Source organism: Miniopterus natalensis, chromosome 1, assembly GCF_054644295.1.
Source record: "Miniopterus natalensis isolate mMinNat1 chromosome 1, mMinNat1.hap1, whole genome shotgun sequence".
NCBI classification, from domain to species: domain Eukaryota; kingdom Metazoa; phylum Chordata; class Mammalia; order Chiroptera; family Miniopteridae; genus Miniopterus; species Miniopterus natalensis.
In genome coordinates this window covers 116633430-116659654 of record NC_142081.1, presented here as the reverse complement: position 1 = coordinate 116659654, position 26225 = coordinate 116633430, and the positions used below count along the sequence as shown (strand labels likewise).

The window sequence follows — 26225 nt, the reverse complement described above, 5'->3', positions numbered from 1 at the left end:
AGAATTGTTTTTGATTCTTTCATATATCCTCTATTCCTTTTTTCTAGTATTCCCATTACTAAGAATTTGGAACTCTCAGGCCAGGATTCATGCAAGAGTCTCTAATTTTCCCCCCTCTTTTCCCCGTCCTGTCTGTGTATTTGCGGGAGATCCTGATGGGAAAGTGTGACCGCATGCTGAAAGCTGCTTTATAATAATATGAGAGAGGAAGGCTCATCTGAATTAGTTTATAAAAATACAGCAGCACCGATACAGTAGGCAGTTAGGCAGAGATGAACAGAGCAGGAGCGACAGGCCAGGTTTGTCACCAGGGTAGAACGCTTTTGTTCCTGGCGATGGGGACCTCGCCCCAGGGTGACCTTTCCTGCCCTAGCATATCACAGGTCAGGCTGTTTACACCCCCTGACCTTTCATGTTTGATATTTTAACCAAGAAAAAATACTTTTCTAAGTTTAACTTACTGTGATGTTTTCTTCTATTCCCCTTCCCCTTCAGGTATTTCCAGATCACCTTAGAGAAAAATATAGCTCATGCTCAACAATATTTTTAGACAACAGCACAATTTGCCAGCCCGAGACGAGAATCAGTGTGCAATGGTGAGTAAAATAGGCTGCCCGGGCTCAGTGACAGACACCTTATGCTACAGGCGTCCTACCCATGTGTGAGCTCATTTGATTGTTCTTTTCCAAGATCAGGTTAAGAAACTGGTATCAATCATTATTGATTTCAATTTCCATTTTAATCTGAGAACATGGAAGACGGGAAAGCCAGTGAGCAAATATAAATTTCCCCCCAAGAGTATTCATCTTTACCTGAGGAAATACTGTGGCTGAGATATTGTTGAACAAAATGCAAGGCGAGGTGCTTCTCATTGACTCTTTCTAGAGAAAAGTGTTTCTTTATGAGATAAAGGCCTAAAACCACATGTGCTACTCTGCAAGCTGCTCTTGGCAGGAGGACCAGCTCGGCCCCCACTGGCCCAGGGCATCTGCCTTTACATTTAGTTGGATTTGCTCAGATTTCCCCTGTTCTGTTTTTCCTGCACTATTTCTGTATTAGAATTCACTTTTCTGTCCAGGAAAAATGCACCAAACCAGGGTTAAGGAACAACTTCTCAAGGCTGATTTCTTCATGGATAAAACGTGTTCAATTGAGGTTTTAACTTTATAGACATATTATTTAGTTATATATGTATATATAGATATATAAATACACTTCCAAGACACTGTATCAATCCATATATAAGAAAATCAAAGCAGGAAAAAGTTAGATAAGTGAAGTTTTGGAAACACAGCCACAGTCAGGTCTATACTTAAGCAAATGTAACACTGTCATGATGCTGCTGAAAATTATTCAGTAAGTTCTGTGAGCCCTACATAGTTTACAATTGCAGATGCACTTTAAAACATGCTAAGATGAAACTTTAAAGCTACTTAAGAGCGAAATAAAATTAAAATAGGACATAGAGCTTCCTGAATTCCATTGGGGTTGTCCAAGGAGCATTATCAGCGTCTCCCTGGGATATGAGAGCTGATTTTCCAGAACAGTTTGGGAAATGCTACCTGAAAATATTAGTAGCCTCATTCCTAATTTTTCAGTCCTAAAAATATAATTTGTTCATAAACTTAATTTTGTTTCTTTTGTACCAGCTTTTTTACTAATTAAATTCTCAGTAACTTCTACTTTATTAAACTGGGAGTTCACAATCATAATACTGTAACTTTCTTCTCTCACTTATAACAGTAGTTAAGATCAAATTGTGTTTCATCAAAAATTGAGCCCCAAACCTCTCTAAAGTCCTGAGCTTTGGCACCTATCATATAATCATTTAATCTTTTTGTGCAGCCAGGACACTAAATCCAGGAGTAAGAAAACAACTCCACTCTGGCTGCATTCCATAGGTTCTTTTGAATTCAAGGTTCTGATGTTACAGTATATAATTCAAAAGTAGTAGTAAAGACTAACCTTGCTCAGACAAGTAGGTGTTATGCTTTTTTTCACCAAATTAGTCTAATTTTTGGAAGTACAGTCAGCTTTAATTTCCTCTCATCAGGTTTTGAAAATGGTCAGTACATTTACTATTTGTAAAATAAAGGTTTTCTGAGAAAATTATTAGGAATGGCTTTGAAAAGATGTTTATTATGGGGCAGTAGCGCATTGTTCCCAATGGGGTGGGGGAGCCTTATTAGAATCACGGATGCAGCTTTTTTCAAAATGTGTGTCTCTAAACACACGCAGCCCCTGTCCCCTCCCCCAGCACACTCCCTCTCACAAGCCTTTGATGAGCTGAGGAAGGATGGGGGCATCATTACATGGAGAAAAGCATCCAGGGTGATCCTGATTTCAACCCTAATCCATGTGTTCACATTGCAGTCACCTGAGAAGCTTTCAAAGCAACCCAGAGTCACACCCAGTGCCGGTTAAGTCAGAGCATCTCAGGGCGGAGCCAGGCGGTTTTCAAAGCCCCTCTGAGGATCCCAATTACAGCCAAGCTTGGGCAGCACACTGCCTGGTGAGAGGGCAGGAGGGAGAGGCCTGCCGCTCACCATTGCCGGGACCTTGAGCAAGTCAGTTTTCACCTTGGTTACCTTACCTGTAAAATGGGTTGTTGAATTAAATGTCATCACAACTTCCTTGGTTCTTTTCAGCTTATATGCTTCAAATTCTCTGATTTAAAAATCAATTTGAAGATGAAACTGAAGCCCTATAGAAGTACCCATTAGATACTAACAATGTTACAGGCCTTTTTACAAGTGCTCATATTCTATAGACCTAGTTATAAAATTCAATTTTGCTTTCCCTCAGTTATTTTGAGTTTCATTTTAGAAACTGAGAGCAAAGAGGAAAAGCATATAACTTAATCTACAGTACTCCTTTGTTTCATATTACACGGAATCTGCGAATACCTTAGGAATACAGTACCTTACACAGTACCCGAGGACGTACATCTGCTCATTAAGATTGCACTTAAACTAATTTGGAAATAAATGTTATTAATATTATCCTGTATACTGCTATGCTGCATTGTTGGCACTGCTTGTTTTAGGAGAGTTAGAACTGTTGATTTTGTGGGTTCTTATATATGGCATTAAATTTTCTAACAATTGTGTAAAAGTGATCTTAAATGATTTGGTTTGGCATAGAGAATTTAATTTACCTTTAGGCAAATGATGGAAGATGGGTGGGTGGAAAAACTACTGTATGGCTTAAATTTAAGCATGTGTACAAGCAGATCTATCTTGTACAGGATCAAAGATTCTATGAGCAAAGGGCAAATGACAGGAGAGATGTGTAATAACTTCCATACTGAAATAACCAACCAAAACGTGCCGTCTAACAGCATATTCCCTAGCATTTTGGTTTTCCTAATTTTGCTCAAAGCCAGAGAACTGCAACAAGGTAAAAAGTGCCCAAGAGCAACTGTTCTGAATGAGGATTTCATGGCCACTGGGCCGCTGGGAAGGTCCTTCCCCACCACAATCCCTTTGAAGACATGTCTTCAGACCTAACATGGACTCAGTTCTTCCATTTTTTTTCTCTCCACAGCCTGGTATTAGCAATATATTACCACATCAAGAAAAGGTGAGTTTTAAAACCTGTCTTGTTATTCTAGCTAATAAACCGATAAGATATAAACTTTAGTGTTAGGGAATATATATGGACATTATTGGAGTAAGCTGTAGAGTGCTTTTATTACATTATTAAAGTGAATCATTTTTGTCTTAGGACTCAACGCTTAAGCTGTTGATCCCAAAGGATATTTGTTTATGTGGGCTATACTGATATTTACTGTATTAGAAATTAGAAATTAAAATTGAGAATTTAGAAGTAATGCCCCTGTATGTTGAACCATGGTTTTTTGTAGCACTGTTGAAATGTTGAGCTAGATAATACTTTTTTCTGGGGGCTGCCTTGTGCGTTGTAGGATGTTTAGCAGCATCCCTGCCTGTCCTCACTAGATGCCAACAGCACACTCTTCCCACGCCACACGGTGACAACAGCATGTCTCCAGCCAGGGCGGGATGTTTCCTGGGGGACAAAACACCCCTGATTGGGAACCGTAGTATGAACATAATATTTTCTAAAGGAGAGTTACTTTGCACAACAAAAACATTGAATGGAAATTGTGTCACTTATTTACATTTTTGCAAGTCTCTTTATGTCTGGTAATAGACAACAGCTGATCTCATGTATACCCTGTCTTCAGTCATTTGTGATTACTTCAGTTATCGTGATAATTTGTTTTGAAGAAACAATGTGAAGACCATGCGTGATGTAGCTGTATGGCTAGGAAAGGGAGTATTTTTAAAGCCTTCTGATAATTGTGGATATTCTTTGATACTGTACCCAAAGTCCACAAGTGCTGGTTTCTTAAATTAGTTACAATGGAATTTTATTTTTTAATTTATTTTTAAATACATCTTTATTGATTTCAGAGAGAGGAAAGGAGAGGGAGAGAGAGAGATAGAAACATCAATGATTAGAGAGTCATTGATCGGCTGTAGCCCACAACCCGGGCATGTGCCCTGACCGGGAATCGAACCCTGATTGCCTGGATCCCAGGTCGACACTCAACCACTGAGCCACGCCTGGCCGGGCACAATGGAATTTTAAACCATATCTATGAACTTCTAGTAAGGTCTCTATTAAATTAATATCCATTCAGATATCTTGTATGCTGAATGAATCTTTTTATTGTAAATAATTTTATGATAATATTATGCATTGGTCATTTGGAAAGTATTGGTTCACATTACTTTATACAGTATTAAAATTCACTGTTGTTAGTTAGCATCATATCACCACCAGTCTTCCCTGAAAGTCCCTTAAGTATTGAAAAGCTGTCAGGCTCACACAAAAAAGGTACAAGTTTTCCCCAGTCTTGATTTTTAGCTTGATAGCCTGAATTGCGTCACTGGTAGCAAATGTACAAGTTGTTTTCCTTGAAGTGACATGCTTACTTTTCAGTTTTGAGAGACTGACAGTTAAACTATCAAATAAAGATGTTATTTAATGAAAAAAGTCAGTTGTTCAGCTCACAACTAAGTCATAAGTGCTTTTCCTCAACAACCACATTTCGGTATGCAGAAGTGCTTAATGCATACTTCCCCCTTACTCAGATAGAAATAAGAATCAGCGTTTAATAACACCATCCTTACTGCTTTGTCAAGGATGTTCTCCAGTGAAGCAGAATTTGTTTTTCCACCAGCGGCCGTGAGGAATAGAGTGACTCCTAGCACAGGGCGGTGCCCCTGCCTGGACGCAGGCTCAGAAGCCAGTTTTACTGACTTTTCTTTTATACAGTCATTGCAATGTCAGTGTAGACGCAGGCAATGCCTTAGGATTTCTATAAAAACAGTTTTGGCCTCATGTGTCTCCTGAAACTGATCTAGGGGACCCCAGAGGCCTGCAAAACACATTTGGGGAACCACTATGTGGAAAATTAAACTTAAAAATAATGAAGACTGGTTTTCCTGGCCAGTGAGGCTCAGTTGGAGCATCGCCCCAAGGGGGCAGGTTCCATTCCCAGTCAGGGCACATGCCCAGGTTGTGGGTTTGGTTCCATCAGGCCACGTTCCTGGGTTTCAGGTTCGATCCCCAGTTCGGCGTGTGCAGGAGGCAGCCTTTCCATGTGCGTTTTTCCCCTCACTCCCCCTTCCTCTCTAAAACCAGTAACTGGTCATTTTTAAAATAAAAAGGCAAGTTTTTAACTCAAAGTGTTTAAAAAAGAAGAAACACACAATAACAATATAATATAGGAAACTAACAAGAGAAGCGAAACTGGGAAACGTGAGTCTCGTATTCACACGAATGGCCCGGCTCCTGCTCGGTGACGCGCTCCTGTGTGGCCCAGGGCGAGGCAGCGGATCGCGTCTGTCTGGGTGACCAGCGTCGCCTGTCAGGGGGGTCAGCGCCTGGAGGGGCAGCTCTGGCTGCTCACTGTGGAGGAGATTTCACAGAATTGGATGTGCTGGGTAAAAAGAGGCCAGAAACTTCTTACGGAATCTAAGAAGAATTAGTGGGACTCTGTAGAAGGTTAAGCTTCTCCCTCCACCTCTCTCTCCACTCTCAGCAGATGTGTTACTAAGATATTCACAATTCCTGGATTTGTTTTTAAAATCACCTTCTTATTTTATAGAGGTGGAAATAGATCCAAGGACATTTTTGATGAAAGGCTGCACCCGCTGACAGTAAGTATCAGTTGTATTGAGGTTGTATTTTTTCCCATATAATTATGTGTATTTCATGATGATTTGCTTAGAAATTAATCACTAGAAGAAAATTACTCCCCCCAGCTTGAAGTCAAAATTATCTTCCTTTGGTTTTTTCTTCACCTCATGTTGTATCTAATTCTCTTACAAAAGGAATGTTGTATAGGAAATATGTCAGTAAGAACTGAGCTTCAGCTTTGTATAAGTAGTGAGCTAAGGTGAGTAAACATGCCCCCTCCAGAAACGTGTATCCTTTTAAAAGATAGTTTTCAGTAACATCAAACAATATGAATATTTGTAAATAAACCTAACAGATATGTAAAGATCTCTGTGAAGAAAATTAAACAACTATTTAAATTTTGAATAAATTAGAATGGCAAAAAAATTTCCAGTTCCCATCTTCTGATGCCCTAGAGCAATATGTGACTGCTGCCTGCTGTTTAGCACGGCACAGCCTTAGGGCCCTGTGGGTACAGGAAACGAAACACATTTTCAGAGTTGGTTGCAGAGAAGTGGGACATGAGGATGAAAAGTTCTTTGAGCCTAAAGATAGTTTACATTTAGATAGAATTCTGTATGTGGAAGGTGAAAAGGAACATGTAACTTTTCTGAGGTTGTGCCTGCATTTATCTTAAATGAGTGTTAGTATTGAATATTGTTTTTTAAGGTCCCATTGTTTATATTTAAAAGACTAAAAGACATGTCACCCAATCAAAGTTATTTTCAGGGGCACGTGGGCACAAGTAGGAGACGGCTCTCAGGAAAGCACTTTTTGTTTTTCTTCAGTGAATAGTGACATTGCATTTTTCCTCCTTTCAGCAGGAAGCAGTTCCAGAGGAAAACTTTGATCGTAATCCTGATCCTGAAACTATTTACGGATTCATTCGGCCTTTTTTCAATGACCTAAATCTAACAGCTGAATTTTCAATAACAACTTTGGTAAGATAGTTCTTTCAGAACTTTATTAAGGGAAACCTATCAAGGGAGGTGAAATACACACATTTGAGCTTAATAATCATGATTTCAAATGCCCTTGCTTTTCTCATCCCAAAACACTTGCTATTAAAGGCAGCAGGAGAGGTTTCCTATTTCTCCCTCCACACCTCAGGAGACATGCGCACATGCGCTGCACACATGTGCACACCTACAAGGTTTGCTGATGGGGAAGGATGTTGGCAATAACAGAACCTTGTGGGCCCCAGGTAGTGACCGGTTCAGTGTAGGTCTAAGCTGAGTCCCAGGCTGTATTCCCCAGGCAGTTCTAATGTGTGTCCTGATTGGGAACTAAAGCCCTAAATTCTCTGTTCCTTGGATGATGGGTGTTCACCCATCCTTGCTGTCCTCTCGTGCCTGCCTGTGAAGTTGCCCAGGATTGGCATGCAGTGGTGTCTGACAAGGCTTTGCTAGTTGCCTGCTAAGCTACAGCTGTGTGAGGACCTTTGTGTCATTCATACAGAATTCCTATGGTCAGATTGTGTCATCTGGAATAGGTGGTCATATTCTAGTGAGAAGTAATGGGGATTGTACTAATTCCTGCTCCAGCAAACCTAAAGGGGAAAGTCTGCTGCTTGGTCTGGAGGGAAAGATTCCTTAGGTCAGTGCCGCCTCCTTCAGTATTCAGTTCAAACCTTGGAGAGGCAGCCTGTGCTTCTGAATAGAGACCCCTGAATGGGCAACGGGTCAGACGCAGGACTTTTCATGAAGCTACCAGCCACTTGGAGTGCTTAGCACATGCTGGAGAAAGGCAGGAGTGGGGCTCCCAGGAGGGGAGCAAGTGATACAGGAGGGAGAGCATCTGGGTGGGAGGAGGCGGGTCTTTTGTAGACGAGTTAAGCTCGATGCACCTGCGAGACAGCAGAGTGGAGGTCTCCAGTAATCACTCGAATGCATGGAATTAGAGCATGGATCTGAGCTAGGGGTAGGGAATTAGGATTAGCTGTTCAAATGCAGAGAAAGCATGTGAGTAAAAAGTGTACAGAAGATAGAACAGTGACATGAATAGGTATTCAGTGGACATTTATGGAATTAGCAACTTCTTGGCAGCATTTAGCATTTTGACCACACTCTCTCTCTTGAACCTCACTTACCTTGACTTCTTTTTGTTATTTTCTCCTTTGGCCACAACTCTAAGTCACTCCTGGGCCCTTCTCCCTTTAGTGTGATAGTCCTTACAGATCTAAGTGCTGAGGATGGAGAGACCTCACTGAAGTGGGAAGATGAGGAGCTCTGTCCTTACAGGCAGAGGGGACAAGTGCAAGATTCTGAGATGAGAATGTGTTTTTTCTGATTGAGGAACAGTGAGGTATGGCCATTGTGCTCAGAGAGTGGAATGAGGGAAAGAATGTAGGACATGAGGCCATAGAAGGAAAAGTCGTATATTACAGGGTTTTGTAGCTGGCAGGCCACGGGAAGAAGTTCCATTTTTATTTGGTTGATGGGAATCCTTTGGCAGATATTGAGCAGGGGAGACAAGTGCTCTTAGTTAGAGGCCGTCCTGGCTACTTTTGGGGAGAAGAGACTGTAGCTGGGAGTCTGAGTGGAGACCAAGAAGTCAAGAGGAAATAACAGTGACACAGGTGAGAAGTGACAAATAGAAGAGACAGCAGCCTGATTTCCAATGACAGGTGGAGATGATAAGAATTGCTAACTGATTGGAGCAGGGTAACTCAATTGGAAGTTTTTGGCCAAGCACCTAGACCAGTGACAGTGCCCTATATGATGTTAGGGAGTGCTTGGGGAGGGGGGATGAAGAGCTCCGGTTTGTATGCCTGAAGGCACCCATGGCCTTAGCAATAATGCTTTCAGTAGAGTGTCAGTGCCAGGGGCAGACTAAAGTGGGTTAAGGAGAGAATGGGAGATGAGAAGCCTCATCAGGGCATTTACTGTGAACAATGTGAGGAAGCAGTCTTGGGGTTGCAGGGGGTGGGAGGGGAACAACATAAACACATTCACATTGAGGGCAGTCTCCGGAGGACAGAGGAATTGTCAGAGAGAGGCAATTGTGGGAGTTGTTCTTCAAAAGTGGGATGGGATCGACGTCTCTGATAGAAGAGTTTCAGTGAGAAGAGAAATCTCAATTCCACTGACACAGGAGGGCAAGTGGTATAAATGAATGAATAGTGCCACATAGCACATCTGCCAGTGAAGGTGATGGGAAGTTGAGAGATTGCCAACGTTGTGTAAGTGCCTCTAATTATTCCCATAAAGTAGAAAGGTGAACTTTGTAAGGAGGTTCATTATTAAAATACCTGACAGCCCTGAGTTTTGGTAGATTGTTGGAAACTTTCACTAAGAACACATAATGTTCAATAACCATTTGTTTTTTTAAATACAGTTGAGTTTCAATACCTTTGGTAAATCTGAGCTGTCAATCTGATAACCTCAGACAGTAAACATACTCTTTAACGTGGGACTTTCTTCTTTTTGTCAGAGGGCACACATGCTCTTCTACAAAGCATCCTTTGGAGTAACAAGGGACCGGTTGCCTCTATAGCCTTTATTTAGCTGTTAACTTCACCCAGTTCTTTGTGGAATAGACATCCAATATGTGAAAGAAATCATGAAACCTCGCCAGCTACCTGGCAGGTTTAGAGGAGGACCAGGGATAGACACTGGCAGCTGTGTTACCACCTGAAACCAATAGAATTGACTAAGCTTCTGGTTGTGTCAGAAAGAGATGAATTTCATGAAATGATAATGGAGATGTGAAGCTTGGGGGATCTGAAAGGACTGTTCTTTGTCTGCGTGTGTGTTTCTTTCAAGGACACTAAGTCCAGGAATACTTGACAGCTTTGCCCTGCCTCAGGCACTCCTGTCTGTCCTGCCTGCCCTGCTGCACCCACAGCAGCCACTGGGGGGCTCTCTTGACGACCAGGTTTTATCTTCTGCTTGTGCCACAAAAGGAGTAGTTACTGTGTAAAGAAGATAGAAATGTGCTCAGTGTTACCAGGGATTTACATATTCAAGTGCTCTGTAAAATCGCCCCATAACTACCAGCCAGGTATGAAGCAGCGCGCATGGCAGGCACTCAGGCATCTGCGCCGGGCCTGGGTGTGCTGCCCTTTACCAGTGGGATGGTAATAACATTCCTTCAGGGAGCCCTTTGCCAAGGTGTCCATTCATTCCTGTGACCGAAAAATGGGCTGGGGAAAATGGGCAAAGCCGGCAACAAAAGTATTTGGTTTGCAGCTGTGACTTGGCCTCTGGCTTTGGCTGCCCGAGCAGCCTCTGTAGAACCTAAGAGTAAAAGGCGAGTCAAAAACAGATGAAATCTGTCATTCCTAACGGTTCTTACCGCAGCACTTAAACTGAACTAGAATCAAAGACCAGTGTTCTACTTTTGCAGATTTACTTAGAACGACTTACAGTTTATGCTGAGATCGACATTTGCCCCACGAACTGGAGGAGAATTGTTCTGGGAGCCATTCTTCTTGCTGCCAAGTATTTGCGCGACTGGGTTGTACGGAATTATCGCTTCTGCCAAATCCACCAGGGCATCACACTCAAGGACATGTGAGTTTGCAAGGTTTTAGTGACCTTTCTAACCATTTTCCAACACCTCTTTTGCCCCCATAATGTTTACATATTAAGAAATATTTTTAAAGGTTCCATTGTGCAGAGAACTGAATGAGGCATACAAGTACATTCATTTTTCTATCCACATTTGCTATAACAATTCATAGTCCTCACTAATCAGTAGGCCTTCATGTGCTATTGTTTTAATAATCTTCGTGATAATTTGAAATGTAATTTTCTGACGTTTATTTGCAAATATTTTACAAGCTAACATCCTAAAACAACAGTGCTATTAATATCTTCATGGCTTTCTGAAAGCAGTCTACCAGTTCCAGTCTTTTTCTTCCCCTCTTTTTCATTTTTATTTATTTATTCTTTTTTCCAGTAAGAGTTTACATGCAATATTATTTTGTATTAGTCTCAGGTGTACAGCATCACGGTTAGAAAATCATATGATTTCCAAAGTGAAATGATGTGGTATTTGTATTCCTCTGACTGACTTATTCCACTTAGCATAATCCCCTCTAGGTCCATCCATGCTCTCACACATGATAAGATTTCACTCTATGGAAAGATTTCTTTTCCTGGCTGAGGAATATGCCATTGCTTTTTCATCCACTCATCTATTGATGGGCACTTGAGTTGCTTCCATAGCTTTAGGATTGTAAATAATACTGCAGTGAACACAGAGGGCATAGATTGTTTTGAATTCGAGTTTTGGGTTTCTTCAGATACATACCCAGAAGTGGAATCACTGAGTCATAAAGCAGTTCCCTTTGTAATTTCTTGAAGAAACTCCATAATGTTTTCCAAAATGACCGCACCAATCTGCCTTCCCACAAAAAGTGTGCAGTGTTCCCTTTTCCCCACATCCCCTCAGCACTTGCTGTTTGTTGGTTTATTGATGATGGACATTCTGACAGGTGTGGGGGGAAATCTCATTGTGGTTTAATTTGCGTCTCTCTGACGATTAGTGATGTTGAGCATCTTTTTATGTGTCTGTTGTCCATCAGTGTGTCCTCTTTAGAGAAGTGTCTCTTCAGGTTCCCTGTCCATTTTTATTTGGATTGTTTTTATTTTTCCTGTTGAGTTATATATGTTTTTTATAAATTGTGAATAATAACCCCCTTACCAGATATATCATTGTCAAATATGCCTTCCCATCAGTAGGTGGTCTTTTTATTTTGTTGATGTTTTCTTTTGCTGTGTTAAAACTTTTTTGCTTGATGTAGTCCCATTTGCTTATTTTTTCTTTTGTTTCACTTGCTTAGGTAATCTATTAGCAAAATAATATTACTAAGAGAAATGTTCCAGGTTTTACTGCCTGTTTTCTTCTAGGAGATTTATGCTTTTGAATCTTAAATTTAAGTTAATAATTCATTTTGAGTTTATTCTTGTATATGGTGTAAGGAGGTGGTCTACTTTCATTTTTTGGAAGTATCTGTCTAATTTACCCAACACCATTTATTGAGTTGACTGACTTTACTCCATTGACTGATCTCTCCTCCGCTGTCAAGTGTTAATTTACCATATAGGTGTGGGTTTCTTTCTGGGCTTTCCATTCTGTTCTATCGATCTATAGGTTTGTTTTTATGCCATTACCATGCTGTTTTGATTACTATACACTTGTAGTATAGTTTGAAATCAGGTTGCATGATACCTCCAACCTTGTTTGTTTTTCTCTCAATTGCTCTGAATATTCAGGGTCTTTTGTTGTTCCATATAAAATTTTGGCTTATTTGTTCTACTTCTGTAAAATACATCTTTGTTATATTGATAGGAATTTCATTGAATCTATAGATTGCTTTGTGTAGTATAGACATTTTAAATATGTTAATTCTTTCTATCCATGAGCATGGTATGTGCTTCCATTTATTTGTATCTTCTTCACCTTCTTTCTTGAGTGTCTTGTAATTTTCCAAGTATAGAGGTCTTTTTACCTCCTTGGTTACATTTATTCTTAGGTATTTTTTGTTGCAATTATATATGCCATTGTTTTGTAGTTTGCCTTTTTGATAGTTCATTATTGGCATATAAAAGTGCAAATGATTTCTGGATATTTATCTTGTATCTTGCTACTTTACTGAATTCATTTGTCAGTTCTGGTACGTTTTTTGGTGTAATCTTTAGGCTTTTCTATACATAGTAACATGTCATTAGGAAATTATGACAGTTACTTATTCCATTCCAATTTTGTGGACTTTTACTTTTTCTTACTGTCTGATGGCTCTGGCTAGGACTTCCAGTACTATGTTGAATAAGAGTGGTGAAGGTGGACATCCCTGTCCTGGTTCTGATCTTAAGGGAAACTATTGCAGTTTTTCTTCATTGAATGTGATGTTAGCTGTGTGTTTGTTATATGTGGCCTTTATTATGTTGTGATATGTTCCATCTGTTCATACTTTGCTGAGAGTTGTTATCATAAATGGGTTATGGAATTCATGAAATTTTTTTCTGCATCTGTTGATATGACCATATAGTTTTACCTTTCATTTTGTTCATATTTATGTGTGTCATGTAAATTGATTTGCAGATATTAGACAGACTTTGTATCCTAGGAATAAAGTTCACTTAATCATGGTGTATGATCTTTTTAATGTATTGCTGAATTCAGTTTGGTAATATTTTTTTCAAGATTTCTATATCTATGTTCATCAGGGATAGTATAGTATAATTTTCTTTCTTTTTAGTGTATTTATCTGGTTTTGGAATTAGGATAATGTTGGCCACATAAAATAAGCTTGGGAGTCTTCCATCGTCTTGAATTTTTTGGAATAGTTTGAGAAGGATTGGTGTCAGTTCTTCTTTGAATATCTGGTAAAATTTACCTGTGACATCATGTCCAGAACTTTTATTTGTTGGAAGTTTTGTTTTTTATTTTAATTATTACAGCTTCTATTTCATTAGCTGTAATCAGTCTATTCAGATTTTCTATTTCTTTTTTGTACAGCTTTAAAACATTGTATATTTCTAGGAATTTATCTGTCTCTTCTAGATTATCTAATTTGTTGGAATATACTTGTTCATAATCTTTTCTGATAATCCTTTGTATTTCTTTGGTGTCAGTTCCTACTCTTTCATTCCTGCTTTTATTTATTTGAGTCCTTTCTCTCTTGATGAATCTGGCTAAAGGTTTATCATCTTGCTTATTTTTTCAAAGAAAACCAGATCTTGGTTTATTGATCTTTTCTATGATTTTTAAAATTTTTATTTTGTTTATTTCCACTATGGTCTTATTATTTTCTTCCTTCTACTCAATTTGGGCATTGTTTGTTATTCTTTTTGTCATTCTTTTAGGCATAATGTTAGATAGTTTACTAAAATTTTTCTTATTTCTTGAGGAATACCGGTATATGAATTTCCATCTTAGAACTGCTTTTGGTGTATTTAATATATTTTGGGTTGTTGTGTTTTCATTTTCCTTTGTCTCAAGGTACCTTTCAATTTCTTTTTTGATCTAATTGTTAACCCATTGATTGTTTAGTTAAATGCTACTTAATTTTTTTAAATCTTCACTTGAGGATATGTATTTATTGATTCTTAGAGAGAGAGAGGAACCTTGATCAGCTGCCTCCCATACGTGCCCACACCAGGGATCGAATCTACAACCTAGGTATGTGTCCTCATAGAGAATCGAACCCTCAAACTTTTGGTGTATGGGACTATGCTCCAACCAAATGAGCAACCCAGCAGGGCAGTTACATATTATTCAGTCTCCATGTGTTTGTGTGTTTTTCAGTTTATTTTGTAATTAACTTTTAGTATTATACACTAAAAATTAATCAGAGAAGATGCTTGATATGATTTCAGTTTCCATAAATTTATTGAAACTTGTTTTGTGTCCTAACATGCAGTTTATTTTAGAAAATATTCTCTGTGCACTTGAAGTATATTGTGCTTCTTTGAGGATAAATTCTCTGAAAATATCCATTGAATCCATATGGTCTAGTGTGTCATTTAAGATGGGTGTTTCCTTGTTGATTTTCTTTCTGAAAGGCCTATCTATTTATGTCAATTGGGATGTTAAAATCTCCTCCTGTAACTGAATTACTGTGGATTCTGTAGCTGCTTTATATATTTAGGTGCTCCTATATTTGTGCATAAATGTTTACAAGGGTTATATCCTCTTGTTGGATTGATCCCTTTATCACTGTGTAGTGTCCTTTTTATCTCTTATTATAACCTCTTTTTTAAAGTCTATTTTGTCAGATATACGTATTGGTACCCCAGCTTTTTTCCCCATTTGCATGAAATATCTTTTACCATCCGTTTACTTTCAGTCTCCATGTTTCTTTCATCTTAGTTGGGTCTCATGTAGACAGAATATATATGTCTTCTATTCTTATTCAGTCAGCTACCTTTTGTCTTTTGATTCGAGCATTCAAGTAATTGACATTTAAAGTGATGATCCATCGATATGTATTTAATACCATTTCATTCCTTCTAACTATGTATATGTTTTTCCTTTTATATTCTTAAAGAAGATCCTTTACTTTTCCTGTAGTTCTGTTTTGGTATTAATGAACTGCTTTAGCTTTTTCTTGTCTAGGAAGCTCTTTATTTCTTTTTCAATTTTAAATGATAGTCTTGGTGGGTAGAATAGTCTTGCTTGTAGATCCTCTCTTTTCATCACTTTAAATATGTCCTGCCTGTGCCTGTGGCCTGAAATGTTTCTGTTGAGAAATCAGTTACAGTGCTCACTTACTAGATATTAGCATGGCCCGTGCACAAGGATGACGTGCAAATTTGTGCAGCGTTCCATAATTTTAGTCAGTGAAGCATGCAACAGACTGATGTGTATCAGAGGGAAAGGGGGAGTTTTGGAAGAGATTAAGCAAAGAACTTATAGGCATATATGCACAATACATGGACACAGAAAATAGTGCAGTAAAAGTTTGGGAACGGGGTGGGTGTAGAGTGGAAGGGGTCTAAGGGGAAGGAAGAGACATCTATAATACTTTAAACAATAAAGATAAAATTAAAAGATAAAAAGGAAGGCTTTAACAGTAAAAAAAAAAAAAAAATCAGTTGCATTCTTTTGGGAGCTAGCATTTAGGTAACTAATTGCTTTTCTCTTGCTGCTTTGAAGGTTCTCTCTTTGTCTTTAATCTTTGCCACTTTAATTGTGATTTATCTTAGTGTGAGCCTCTTTGGGCTCATCTTGTTTGGGACTCTCTGCACTTCCTGGACTTCGGTGTCTTTTTCCTTCACCAGGTTAGGGAAATTTATAGTCATTATTTCTTCAAATAAGATCTTAATTACATGCTCACATGGTCTCTTTTTTTTCATTCTGGGATCCCTATGATGCTGATACTGTTATACTGCATGTTGTCCCAGATGTCCCTTAAACTATCCTCATTTTTTACAATTTTGTTTTCTTTTTGCTGTTCTGTTTATTTTCTTCTGCCTTGTTTCCAAATCACTAATTGAGTCCTCTACTTCATGTAAACTACTGGTTATTCTTTAAAGTGTACTCTTCATTTCAGATATTCTTCCTTTTGACTGGTTCTTTGTTTGTTTGTTTGTTATCGTCACCTGAGGATATTCTTCCATTGCTTTTCAGAGAGAGTAGAATAGAGGAAGGGAGGGAGAAAGGTGGAGAGAGAGAGGATCATCGATGTGAGAGAGACACATCGACTGGGTGCCTCTTGCATGCACACAGACTGGGGACAGAGTGTGAACCAGCAACCCAAGTATGTGCCTTTGACCAGGAATCAAACCCATGACCCTTCAGTGCTCACGGTGATGCTCTAAACACTGAGCAACACTGACCAGGGCCTGAGTAGTTCTATTTTATGATTTCTAGGTTCTTTTTCATGCTGTTGAAGTTCTCACCAAGTTTCTTGAGCATCCTTATAACCATTGTTTTGAACTCTGTATCTGGTAGATTGCTTGCTTTCATTTTAATTATTTTTCTGAAGATTTCTTCTGTTCTTTCATTTGAGGCATCTTTCTTTGTCTCCCCATTTTGACTATCTCTCTGTGTTTGTTTCTGTGTATTAAGTCATTCTGCTATGTGTCTCTGCCTTGGTAGGGTGTCCTTATCTAGTAGGTATCCTGTGGCACCCATGGCACACTCTGGAATCACATTAACTGGTGCTCCAGGAATGTTTCTTGTGTGAGATAGGTAAGCCCTTCTGTTGTAGTTTAGTCATCATTGCTGTTGGCCCATTTATGTGTCGGATTGATCCTCATGCTGATTGTGAGGATTGACCTTGACCACAGTGTATGAGCTGCTGTGCAGGAGCTTCCACACGAAGCAAAATTCACCTCAGCAGGCTCTTTGCTTCCTGAGATCTCCCTTTGGATGTGCTGCTCATGGAGCTAATTGCTTCCTGTTCTGATGCTTTCTCAATCTTGCCACTGGGTATATTGGCTTTGAGGCCTTTTGGGGTTGACTCAGTGCAGGTCAGTGTCAGACTCTACCTGTGACTGGCCCTGGGCAATCACCTTGGAGCTATAAAGCGAGTCACAGTTTGCTGCTGCCCTTGCTTTGACTGGGAGTGCATGGGAAGGGCCAAGCTGCTCATCAAGGCCACCTCCCACCAGCAACGAGCTTTGGTGTAGGTCAGCCAAAGTCCCAAGGCGATTCGCAATCCACCTTTACCTGCCTCCACTTGGAGGGTGCCTGTTAAGCTCAGTCACTAAAAGAGCCTCTGGCAGTACCAAGTTACTTGAGTTAGGGTCTCAGTGAGTCATCAGAGAGGGGCAAATGGTGTTCATCAGGCTGATACAAATTCAAACTTGGTGCCAGTGCTGAGTCTCAGGCCACTCAGAAAAAAATTCCCAGGGTACATCAAGGCCAGTTGACAAATGCTGGGTGCACATAGACATTTTTGGTGGAACGGTGTCTCAGAGAGTCATGTAGGGTCAACCAACAGAGTTTATCAGGCCCAAACAGACCAAGATTTGGTGGTTTGAAGGGATGATTCTGCACCAGTTGAACATGAGAGGGAAAATTGGCCCCTGACTTGAAGCTACGCAATTCAGTCTGTCCTTGATTTAGCCGGGACCTCTTGGAGATCCACAGCACAACACGGCAGGGCTGTTAAGATTCCAGAAGGTGGAGCTAGTGGATCTCTTATGAGGTTGGGGTGGCACTTGTTAAGCTCTAAGGAATGGGGATGGGAGGAAAAAGCCCCTGAACCAAAGCCACACAGCTCAGTCTCTGACACACCCTGAATCTGCCCAGACCCCTACACCCTGGACCCAGGTAGCTGAATTTTCTGTTGGATATGAGCTCTGCAGAATGAGAGGACAGAGAGTTGGAGGGTGAGGTTATGCATTCTCTCAGGCTGATGTCATAAGAAAAGAGTCCTCAATGGAGAAAGATGATGTCTGTGGGCAGTGGGGGAGAGGGACTCAGCACAGAGATCCTGTCAGGTGTCCCTTAGCTCTTTCCCCAGAGCCACACATCCCAGTTTCTTTCCACTAGTCTGCACTGAGACACCGTGTTTTCTTTGTGCTTAGGGTAAGTGACCATAAACAAGATTTTGTGTGCTGGCTCTTTAAGAGGGTGCCTGGGTTTCTGTGGGACTCCTGTCTCTCCCTGGAAGACAGATCCCTGATGATTTTCATAGCCAGATGTTGTGTGGGCTCCTTTTCCTGGCTCTGGTGCTCTGGGCTGGGGAGCTGGGCGTGGGGCTGAGACCCTGTGCTTTAAGAGGAGACCTTTGTAGCTGAGATAGCCCTCTGGGTGCTTGGCCAGTGCACGTGGGAGCCGGGGCCAGCCCTTTTCAATCTCCGCCCTTCCTACCAGAAGCCTCTCGATGTGGCTTCTTCATAAATCCTTGGTTATGAGACTTCTGTTCAGCTAGTCTTCTATTGGTTATTCAACTTGATGGCTCTATACTTTAGTTGTAGTTCCATTTTTGTCCTGGGAGGAGTGAGGGTAACTTTTACCTGCTCTACCACCATTTTGGATCCCACTCAACATTTTTCTGTTGTCCCCAGTCCGTGTTTAAGGGGCATACATCTGGCCTTTGAAGTAAATTTTTGGCCACTGTTATGGCCTTAGCGCCACTAGACTATTGAGCGGGTTCTAGCTTAAACCTGAGTCACACATTGTATATTTGCATTTGTTCCTCTTTTCCTCCTTTTACCTAAAGTTGTGTTGTTAAAGAAACCAGGATAGAAGATTAGCCACATATACAGGTTTCTCCTGTGCTCTCTCCTGTTCTTTAATTAGCATTTCACATGTTTAAAAATAGATCTGATGATTTAGGAAGGTCCTACCTCTCAGGCAGCTAGAGAAACATCACTGGCCTCTCCCAGTGCCCACCCCATTTGAGAATTTTCAGGGGCACTCAGCAACCACAGCAGTGCTTTGTGGGATGCCATGGGTTACCCATGAGGGTGCTCCTCAGAGCTGGCATGCAGAGATGGGAGTGGAACACCAAATATCACAAGGAGTTTTGATCGGGCCACCGGAGCTGCTGTGAAGGGCCCTGAATGCGGTAGGCAGGATGAGCCCAAAAGTTATTTCCAGCAGACAGAGTGCCTGCTTGACAGTGAAAATGTATTTGTGTAAAGGGGGTCCAATATCTGGTGATAAAAAAAGATTTGACTTTGGGGTGGTCTGCACACAATGCTATATACAGATAATATAATCAGAGAATTGTATGCTTAAAATGTATTTAATTTGATTAACCAGTATGACTTCAATAAATTTCATAACAATTTTGAAAAATGTGTTTGTGGGTGGCATTTAAGAAAATGTGAAAGGACCCCTCTAGATTATATTTAACATCATGGGAAATTGAGATGATGGTGGGCAGTAGGCAGAATTTGTTTCTGTTACCTTTGCTCGTTACTCTAGAGAAGACCCTTTCAGAATGACCAAAATGCATATTGAGAACTAAAGTGAGACTAGTTGTGATGAAGAGAAGGGGCCAGGGATTATCAGTAGCTTTCAACGTGGCTTTTGGTAGAAAAGCAGACTTTGATAATCGTGTAAACTGAGTAGTCAGAGTGGCCTTGCTGGTAGTGATCTTAGCAAAGGGTATGACAGTAAATAATAAATTTGAAACCAATGCAATTACTTTTTGGGGGGAAGTTGCAGAAGCTAAAGTGACTTTGACACCACTGTCATCAGTCTTCCATCTGGTCCCTCAAGGGAAGGATAATTTGTGCTCCTGAACACTAGCTCCACCATGGTGGCAGCTGAAGTTTTCTAAAAACCTGCGACTCAGCTGGTGCATCTCTGGTTCTAGTTATAACATCAGAGAACCTGCAGGGAAACGTGTGAGGTGTCATCGATGTGAGCTTCTGGGGAAATGGCAACAGTGTCTAGGTACAGACCAGTTGTAGAGAATGCTCTTTGAGTATGAACAGAGGAACCCCAGGAGCTATGTTTATAATAGACTGCTTTTGTTTATGATCTTTGGTAATTGGAAGACACTATAACCTTGTTTCATGTACATTGGTATCATCCACCTGGTGTTGTCTCCTATTGGTAGTGATCTCCTTGGAGTCTAAACTGAAAAATTGGTGTCTATCAGCTTTTTCTTAACTTTCCAACATCTATGTGTCTTTTTAGAATATGATTTTCTAGGGACATCTGTAATATTTTAAACAAAAAATTTAAAAGTAAAAAAAAAGAAAAGTAAAAAAATGTATATATGATTTTCCTTCAAAAAGTAAGTTGAACTGAGCAGCTGCCACTCAGAAATTTTGCTGTGCCTCTAAATAGCCTGCCCTTCAGCCATGTAGCCATTGGAAAACTAAAAAAACAACAAACAAAAAACCAGACGCTGCATGATCTGTAGGCATCATGCTTTGCTTCATGATTAATCCCTGTTAACAGGCATGGTGACCGTAGGTAGGTGCTATACGTGACAATTAATGTGCAGTTGTGATGAAAATGTAAATGGGACAGTAAAGTGCATCTATTCCTGTAGCAAGTCTTGTTTATCTAATTATCAGAATATTACCTGGTTTACATTTCTATACACTTATGTCCGTTTGAACAGGAAATTAATTTTGGAAGTAGGTTGAGTTAGGTTTGAAGTGTAACAAGTGAGAAAAACCTGATTTCTGCTCATATTCTGACTGTTCTCCATACCGGAGAACATCAAGCTTTTGCTGACCTATCCAATGGATAAAATATTAAAGCTTTAAAACTAGGAAAGCAAATATGTTTGAAAAGCTTCTCTTATGTTTGTTGAGGTATTTATCATTTTATTAATGATAATCAAGGGGTGACTGTGAAGTAGTACAATTTACTGTAATTTTATATTTATTTAACTTCTTGGCAAGTGACAGCACTATGGTCACATAGCAAAGGGACTGCTCCCAAATTTCCTTTCCTGCTTTATTGAACACACCTCACCTGGGAATGTCCCCCTGCTGTTCTGGGAAGGGGCAGGGCAGGCTGAACATTTCGGGATCTCATCCCCAGCGTGGGGAACACTGTTGGAGTTTGACTCTAGTGCTCGCTCAGAAGCCATATCATAAGGTGGGCTTAGTCCAGCCAAGACATCGATCTGTAATCTTCTGCCTTCCAAAGTTTTAAAAGTGTGTCCAGGTCTGTGAAAGCGACAGTTTCTCTCCCCAGCAAGGTTCAGGTGAACAGAAACTTGCATGTGCCCTTTGACATTAGCCCCGTGCACTGGGGGCGGGGAGGGTTCCCCTTTCCCCCTGAGTGTGGCATCTTTGTTTATTTATTTACTAGAGGTGATTCCTTGTTGCCTCAAGACTTGTCCCTCTAAGATAATAGTGGCAGCTCTCAGTGCTCCGTTTGCTGCCATGGCCATGTGCCCGCTCCTGTGTTGGCACATCTCTCCTTTCATGAGCCCCTTCCTGGCACAGGCCTGGTGAGGAAGCCCGCAGGGTCTCAGATGAGAAACAGCCCCCGCAGCTCCTGCCGCCCGCACCGCAGCGGGGCCTGTGCGCGGGGAGGAGCGGGAGCCTCCAGCTGCGCCGCCGGGACTCTGGGGAACGAGCCCGGGCCAGCAGCACAGGGCTCAGGGGGACGTCCCCTGCTCCCCCTTGTCCCGAACTCAAAGTGCTGGGGTGCGGAAGGGCCCCCGCCCTGCGCCCTGGGCGCTGTCTGAGCGTTAGCGCAGCAGCGCAGCGGGGCCTCTGTGGTCTCATAACTAAGTCAGAGCAGCCTCGGGCTGAGCCGGGCCTGCGGGCGCCCGGGACTGACGCGCCCGTGTGGGTTTTGTGTTTTCCTTCTTCCTCAGAAATGAGCTGGAGACGCAGTATTTATTTCTACTCCGGTTTCGTCTGCACGTCTCTGCCAGTGTCTATGCCAAATATTATTTTGACCTTCGGTCCCTAGCACGTGACCACAAATTGCCTAATGAGTTTGCTTGTCTGCGAAAAGAAAGAGCACAGGCCCTGGAGGTAAGGCTGCGGAGTCACAGAGTGGGGTTTCCACCAGACACCAGACACCATCTGTGGGTAACTCAGATTATGTAGGACAATGAAAAGCTTTTTAAAGTACCAGGGTGAAGAAGGCTTATTAACTCTTTCACATATTTCCGGTATCTTTTATGGCTGATAGGAAGAATCCCACTGTATAAGAAAATTATGTTTTCTGTGACTATGATTCAGAGTATTTTAAATCAAATTTAATCTTTGATGGTTTTTTTGAAACTGTGTTCTTTTTTGTAACCATACATGAATAATTTCTTACAATTGAATCACTAATCATATCTACAAACATAACCTACTTACCATCTTAACTCACTTTGCAAGTTCATGCCTTTTCTGTATGTCACAGTTCAGTCCCGTGAGTTTGTTAGACAAGCTCACCTGAGGGACCTGTATTAATTGTGGAATGTGTGTTTCACATACTGGGAGTAGAAAGTACACGGGCTTTTAATGGAAATGGTAAAGTACATGGAACAGCCATATTTATGGCTTATGACCTTTCGTGATACAACAAAATTATTCACAACTGAAATGGACACGTTTAAAATGGACACTTTCTGTGGGAGTTTGATCGCACTTTAGGAAACGGCGTGTTTCTACCATAATTAAAGTGCAAGTGAAACAGTACCTTGTGGTGCTTCAATCATTAGATCTTTCCTACCTTTCAGGAAAGTACAGCAGAAGCCTGTCTCATTTAAATTTGCTTAGAGCAGATAATAGCTAATAAAGACTGGGTAGAATTTAAGTAGCTGAGGAAACACTGATTTTGCCCCCGTGTGTTTATTATATTTAAGGGACCAAGTGCTCAGGCAACAGGTGATAGTGTTGTCAGGAGCCTGTCACGCCTTAGACGCCACTGAGAAAACCCAAACTTTAAAATAAACCCTCCGTCCCCCTTTCCTCTGGCCGTCTAATCACAGCCCCTAAGAGACTCGCCTCAGTGAATTAGCTTAAAGGAGAAGCCCAAGGGCTCGGCAGGGAGCCCGCAGCTGCCCACGGGCAGGAGCCGTCACCCGCCTGAGGAAGCGGCATGTGCGGCTCAGCGGTGGTGCTTTCTGTGCTCAGGCTGCAGCCCTGTGATTTCTAACGTGTCTGTGCTCTCTTTGATTTCTGCTCCTAGGCCATTTCCAGATATTGTGAAAACAAAAGCCTGTGCAGGGCGGCTGTAAGAAAATCCCGCAGCTGCGATAACTTTAGTGCTGCGCAGCGGGCCAGTGCCATCTTATCTTAAATGAGGAGCGAGGGGCTGGGACATGGTGAGCCCCTCATGTGCCACGAATGGAGAAATGTCACCGCTCCTGCTCAGACCCAGCTAAGTGATTTCCTTTTAGGGGAGAAATGAGGGGAATTAACATGGTCAGCTTCTCATCTACAGTAACAAGGGCTGTGGAAATACCAAGGTTCCTCTTCCAGCAAGTTTAGTATTTCCTCTTAAAACAAAATGAAAATTTTCAACATCATGAGGAACTTTTTAGCCTAAGCTTAATGCATGAGCCTTAGTATTTTTCATTTCCCTTTTGATTATTTTAACTACTAGAGGATATTATATTTGTTTATTTTTGCTTTCAATTTTTGGAGAAATGGGAAATTTGTATCTTAAACTTTTCAAAATTTCTTGTTTACCACCTACATAGCGTTCTCTTTTGAGTTTTGATGTTCCCATTTAGAAAGCTTAAAGTACCTATTTCTATATACTATAGTTACAAATGCTTTAATGTTTACTTTGATATTGGGGGGAGGGCCTTTTTGGACATCAGAAATTTCTTAAATATTTTTTGTTGCTCCCTAGTTCAAAATGGGCACTTTTTTTTCATTATGTGTTATTTCCTTTCCTCCTAAACTTTTTAGACATTGTTAGTGTATATGAATTACTTTAAAGTAATTTTAATTATCAGTTTTAATTTCAGTTTTTTAGACTTTGAAAACTTTACTTTTTTAAAAATTGATGTTCGAGGGAGAGAAAAGGAGAGGGAGAGAGAGAAACGTAGATGTGGGAGAGAAATATCTACTGGTTGCCTCCCTTACAGGCCCGGAGACCAGGGATCAAACCCAAACCGGGTATGTGCCGTGATCAGGATCTGAACCTGCGACACTCCAGCAACTGAGCCACCTGGCCAAGGGAAAGATCCTCTTTAAAAGAAATCAAGTAACAACTCCTCTCATTATGAAAATCATATATTCTGTGGCCTTTATCCTTTGAATATTCTTATGTAATTGGCCTACAAACTGCCAGAATGAACTAGTAAAATGGAGATTTCTGGTGGTACAGAAGCTAGAGGAAAAGAGTGGCTGTTCTCTTTTTCTTTTTAGGAACTATCTTGCTGGCAGGTGGCCTTTGGTAATCGGTAGTTCCAAGGGCTTGTATTGAATAAATGACTTATTCTAAGTATAATGGATTCCATTGCCTATCATCTCTGAAAATTATTTTTAGAGAAATTAGCCAACTGATTTCTAGAAGGTGAATTCTGACTGTCTGTGATATCCATCTCGCTTTCCCCGTGGGACTGTCTATGATGCACTCTTTCCTCCTTGAGCTAAAATGTGTCTGTGACGTCAGAATCTCCTCTCCTGCTCTGCAGTTACAGTGGCAAATTGTAGGAGCAGCACATTGGCAAGGAAGAAATTATAAAATGAGAACAGTTCTATCACATCTCTTTTTCAGGCTTTTCAAGTATAAGCTTTCAGAAAATTTACCATTTTTAGAGTTGGTAATACAGTAGAAGGAAATGAGTGGGAAATATTCACAAGGACAATAGTCAAAAATGTCATTAATATTGTTTTAAATATTTTCTAGGTTTTACTGGGTTGCATGTAAGTATGTTTACTAGTTCACTAAGATTATCAAACTTTTGGCAGGAATAGTTGAACAAATTTAAATTTCTTTTAAAGATTAGGTGCTTAAAGCCAGTCTGTATTAAAATGTAAGGAAATAGATTTTTCTGTAACATTTTTTATTTGTATCTTGGAATATACTGCGGACTGTAGACTGTGCTGTATATTCCGTCATGATAGGTTCCATGGCCTCGTAATACCTTAACTTTGGTTCTCCAGTAATTGGTGGGCATACTCTATTGAATTCCCCTCCGAAAAATATACCTTAGTAATTTTCCAATTTACTTCGCTTTATTTTAAAAGTGGATATGAATAAAACCATATTTTAAGTTTGTGTTTTATAATTGTATAAATTTGAAAAGTTTTCTTAGCTGAAAATGTGAGAATTTACCTTACATGTTGACAAGTTAAATGAACTTACATTGAAATTTTTTTCCAGGTAACAATCTATTTGACCTCTTTCTCCCTCTTTCCCAGCCGTGTTCTTTTTTTCATGTTTTATATGTTCCAGTATCGTGCCTGCCAAGCTTTTTATTTAGGTTCCCTCCTTTCTCTAAATTACTATATTTATGTCAACTTTTGTAATGTATACTAGTAAAATTATTTAATTAATCAGGCACAGAAAAACTAGTATAACTTGGAAAAGGTTAGATAGAATTTTTATTTGATCCTGAAGTTTTCCCCATTGTGAATACTGCATTCTGTACAAGTACTCATTCCATTGGCTTGTGTGGTGTGTATGGTTTTGGCTTCCAGTAATGAACTTGTTTGCAGTAATGAATCCTCAAGTTCAATTTCAGATTGTTTCCCATGCAAAATTAAAACTAGACTTTGCAAGTCTAGAGTACTGTGACCTTTTAAATTGTAAATTCAAAATTTTTAATGCTTACTGAGTCATTTTCTTTCCCTAGTGAGAGTTAATATTTGAAAATAGTAAGATTTGCTTTACAAATGTATATAAACACCTATGAAATTGTTCGTGGTGATAAATTGGAGTAGGTATTTTGATTTATCATTAAAGACTAACTTTGGGAGCCAGCACTCTCTGGGTTGAAATCTCAGCTCTATTTATTGCTGTGTGCCCTTGAGAGGATTCTTCTCTGTGCCTCAGTTTCCTCTTGAGCAAAATGAGGACTGACAGGGTTGTTATGAGGATTAAGTGAGGTAAGACCTGTAGAGCACTTGGGAAGGGGCCTGGCACTTAGAGAAGTGCTAACTAAGCATTACTTTTGACTTAAATGCTCTTTGATTTACTTGGGTTTTTTTCAAATTTATAATTGTACCATA

General features: G+C 40.3%; 1 protein-coding gene across 1 annotated transcript; it reads left to right on the top strand.

The window, feature by feature from the left end:
- Positions 1-453: 453 nt before the first annotated feature.
- On the top strand, positions 454-23587 carry LOC148094361 (cyclin-Y-like protein 1). Its single transcript, XM_087815810.1, has 7 exons — positions 454-596; positions 3547-3582; positions 6140-6191; positions 7032-7151; positions 10558-10724; positions 21914-22076; positions 23227-23587. Exons 1-7 carry the CDS (start codon positions 466-468, stop codon positions 23335-23337), a joined length of 780 nt encoding a protein of 259 aa, XP_087671936.1. The 5' UTR covers positions 454-465; the 3' UTR covers positions 23338-23587.
- Positions 23588-26225: the final 2638 nt, after the last annotated feature.

What these genes read in the sequence shown, in the direction of transcription:
- LOC148094361 (XM_087815810.1), top strand. Translation starts at nt 466, where the DNA reads ATGTTTTCTTCTATTCCCCTTCCCCTTCAGGTATTTCCAGATCACCTT. An exon ending in AATTTTCAATAACAACTTTG is followed by an intron (nt 7,152 to 10,557) that starts GTAAGATAGTTC and finishes CTACTTTTGCAG; the next exon opens with ATTTACTTAGAACGACTTAC. An exon ending in AAAGAGCACAGGCCCTGGAG is followed by an intron (nt 22,077 to 23,226) that starts GTAAGGCTGCGG and finishes TTCTGCTCCTAG; the next exon opens with GCCATTTCCAGATATTGTGA.